Source organism: Nuphar pumila, chromosome 2 (assembly GCF_984573655.1).
Source record: "Nuphar pumila chromosome 2, dmNupPumi1.hap1.1, whole genome shotgun sequence".
Taxonomy (NCBI): domain Eukaryota; kingdom Viridiplantae; phylum Streptophyta; class Magnoliopsida; order Nymphaeales; family Nymphaeaceae; genus Nuphar; species Nuphar pumila.
In genome coordinates, this window is record NC_143250.1 from 7,702,637 (window position 1) to 7,706,107 (window position 3,471).

The following is a 3,471-nucleotide window of genomic DNA, read 5'->3' on the forward strand; positions in this document are numbered from 1 at the left end:
TTCCGTCGTATGAAAAAAGCCTTCGTCCCTCTCTCTCTCTCTAAGATTACAAACCATCATTCTCTCTCTACAAGACTACGGCCCATCAGGATTTTCTCTCTCTAGAGGTTCCTCTTGTACATGATCATTCACTCAGGTACACTACTGTTTGATTTGATTTGTAGTGCCACCCAACAGAACCCCCTCCTCTTCCCTTCTTCTTCTCCATCACCACCACCACCCAACCTCCTGAAGGAAGCAATGGCGAACTCCCCTCCCGAAGCCTTCGCCCACAGCCCCATCCACCACGCCGTCGCCCTCTCCGACCACGCTCGCCTCTCCTCCATCCTCTCCAAGCTCCCCCGCCTCCGCCCTCCCGCCCTCCTCCCGCTCACCGAGCCGGACTCCGCCGCCGAGGAGGCACGTGCCGATACCGCCTCCGCCGTGGTCGACAGCCGCGACGGCGTCCCCGGCGGCCTCACCCCTCTCCACCTCGCTGTCGCCCTCGGGGACGCCGTCTCTGTCCGGCTGCTCGCCGCCGCCGGCGCCGACCCCTCCCTGCAGGACGCCTGCGGCTGGAACGCCCTCCAGGAGTCCGTCTGCCGCCGGCGCGACGAGATCACCGGCGTCCTGGTCCGCCACCACCAGGCCTCGGCGTGGGCCAAGTGGCGCCGCCGGCTGCCGCGGCTTGTCGGCGCGCTCCGTCGGATGCGCGACTTCTACATGGAGGTTTCCTTCCACTTCGAGAGTTCCCTCGTCCCCTTCCTCAACCGCGTCGCCCCCTCCGATACGTATCGTGTCTGGAAGAGGGACGCCGAGCTCCGGGTGGACACCACCATTTCTGGCTTCGACGGCCTGAAAACCCACCGTTCCGATCAGACATTCCTCTTCCTCGGCGACGGTGGCACTGGACCGGGCGGCAATTCGGTGCCCCCTGGTTCTGTTCTCCTGCTGGACCACGAAAACAGAGAGATTGTTGATGCGTTGGAGAATGCCAGCACGCCGCCCTCGCCTGCGGAGGAAGCCGAATTCCGGTCGCAGTCGTCCGTCTTCCGGCCTGGGATGGACGTCACGAGGGCGGAGCTCGTTAATCGCCTGAATTGGCGTCGGCAGGAACGGACTGAGATGGTTGGTGCTTGGAAAGCTCGGGTCTGTGAGGTTCATAACGTCACCTTCAGCTTCAAGACCAGGAAGGTCGAGGAAGACGGGTTCGGCGTCTCGCCATTGGAGTTCATAGAGGACCGTGACGACGCGGGGTTCCTAGTCGCGGAGAATCCGGACATCGGACGCCGGAGGAACAGCAGCTACGAGCAGGGCGAGCGGATACCGCTGGCGAAGACGTTTTCCGGGAGGAGGAGGAGCTTCGACGTGCCGTTTTCCGGCAAACATGCGAAACCGGGGATGATGGTGAATGAGGACTGTAGCAGGGAGAGCGAGTACAAGAAGAGTTTGAGGCCCTGCATTTGGCTCACCGACCAATTTCCATTGAAGACCGAGGAGCTGCTGCCTTTGTTGGATATTCTGGCTAACAAGGTGAAGGCTGTGAGGAGACTCAGGGAACTGCTCACCACCAAGCTCCCACATGGGACATTCCCGGTCAAGGTATATAAATTACTGCATCCAATTTATTTTCAAGATCAAAATTTTTTGGGTGTTATGATGAAAATATGATCATGGATTGACATATTGTGAGAATATATATATATATATATATATATATATATATATATATATATACTGATGTGGATGTTTGTGATTTAGTGCTAAATATAGTAATCATGCCTAGTTTTTTTCCTGGTATCCTATGATATACTTGTTTCTGAATTTGGTGAAGATTATAAATCTTTGATTTTTGAACTATGTGGGCCTGACTTGGGAGCTTGATCTTGCAATCCTAAGTTTGAGTTGGGTGTATGTTGCTGGGTCCTGCATTATTGGCTTCAAAAATATAAGGATCCAGGTGAGTTGATCTGTAAACCAGGGCCCAGAGGTTAGTTGTGAAAGTTGTGGAGACCTTGCTAAGTGTGGTTAAGGTGAAGCTGGTACACGTTTGGAGTTATAACTTTGGCCCCAACAAGTGACTGATGAAGAGATTCCATCTTTTGTACACAGGTGGCTAGAGTTAACCCCTTCTTTGGTGTGGGTTTAGTACTCTGTTTTCTTATGTTGCCTTGTAAGTACCCAAAACTGTCATTAAGAAACTGGGGTTTGGAGTTAGTTTGTTTCCTAGGACTGCTTGTTAAATTTCTCAAGAATGATACTTGTTGATTAATGATTTTGGGATGTTTCCTTTTCAGTTCTGTCTTTGCTATTATCCTGAGAAACAATTATTCTCCAACAAAAAGACCCTCTGAATGACTAAGCACGTAGACTTAGGAAAACCCTGTCTTGCTCCTCTCAGTATTGCCATCCAAAAGAAAAATTGGAGGTGTGGAATTGGTAAGGAGGTTATATGATTTGATCCATCACTTTTAACTCAATTCCCTCCATTTCTTAAAGCTGCAGTTTCATGTTTGACATTGTTTTGGATATTAGCATCCATTGTATTTGCTTTCTTTGTGGATCCATCATTATGGTCTTGCCATTTTCAGCTTTCATGCGTGTTGGGGGGTTAACTTGAGTTCTTTCCTTTGTCTTTCATTTAACTTCAATTTTACAATGATGCAGGTTGCCATCCCTGTGGTTCCTACAGTGAGAGTTGTAGTCACGTTCACCAAGTTTGAGGATCTTCCCCCTTTAGATCAATTCTTCACTCCATTGTCAAGCCCCTCACTTCTTCAATGTTCAGCAGAGGAGGATGAGCATATCCAACATCCAACATGGAGTTCTTGGTTAAAGCGGACCAGTAACGGTGGTGCTGCTCGTTCTACTAGTCGAAAATCCATGTCCATGAAACCATGTGATCTGGATCCTTTTGCCATACCTTCTAATTATGTATGGACTAGTATTGTTGATGTCAAGAAACACAGGACGAAGGAGAAGAAACCCAAGTTGAGGAAGGCAAAATAAACAGCCATATCTGGTATCTAATTTGTACATATTATAGACTGTTATACATTTTCTTGGTTTGGAATGGAAGGAATCTTTCTGATACCTTAGCTTTGCCAATACCAAATTGGCCAATGAGAGGCATCTTGGATGAATGTTAGCTTTATATGCCAAAGCTTTATAAAAAGATAGTTGATGCAAGTACCAAACTATTTTCATAGGTGAAGCTGTTTAATTTAATATCATCCCTACCTTTGTTCTCGAGTGTTTCTACAGCATGCTTAATATTGGATTCTGTTGTGTGTGTGTGTGTGTGTGTGTGTGTGTGTGTGTGTGTGTGTGTGAGAGAGAGAGAGAGAGAGAGAGAGAGAGAGAGAGAGAGAGAGAGAGAGAGAGAGAGAGAGAGACCCAAGGACCATGTTACATCAGGAATTCAATCAATAATTAAAGTGAATTGCTTCATCCCTCCGTGTTATTGTTCTTTCATGAAAGCTCTTGATTCTT

General features: G+C 48.6%; 1 protein-coding gene across 1 annotated transcript; it reads left to right on the top strand.

The window, feature by feature from the left end:
• The first annotated feature begins 240 nt into the window (after positions 1–240).
• LOC149844628 (uncharacterized) lies at positions 241–3,020 on the top strand. Its single transcript, XM_089997275.1, has 2 exons — positions 241–1,581; positions 2,647–3,020. Exons 1-2 carry the CDS (start codon positions 241–243, stop codon positions 2,986–2,988), a joined length of 1,683 nt encoding a protein of 560 aa, XP_089853401.1. The 3' UTR covers positions 2,989–3,020.
• Positions 3,021–3,471: the final 451 nt, after the last annotated feature.

Excerpts from the sequence above, each read along its gene's own strand:
- LOC149844628 (XM_089997275.1), top strand. The coding sequence starts at position 241 with ATGGCGAACTCCCCTCCCGAAGCCTTCGCCCACAGCCCCATCCACCAC. Across the intron at positions 1,582-2,646 it reads ATGGGACATTCCCGGTCAAG|GTTGCCATCCCTGTGGTTCC; the intron begins GTATATAAATTA and ends ACAATGATGCAG.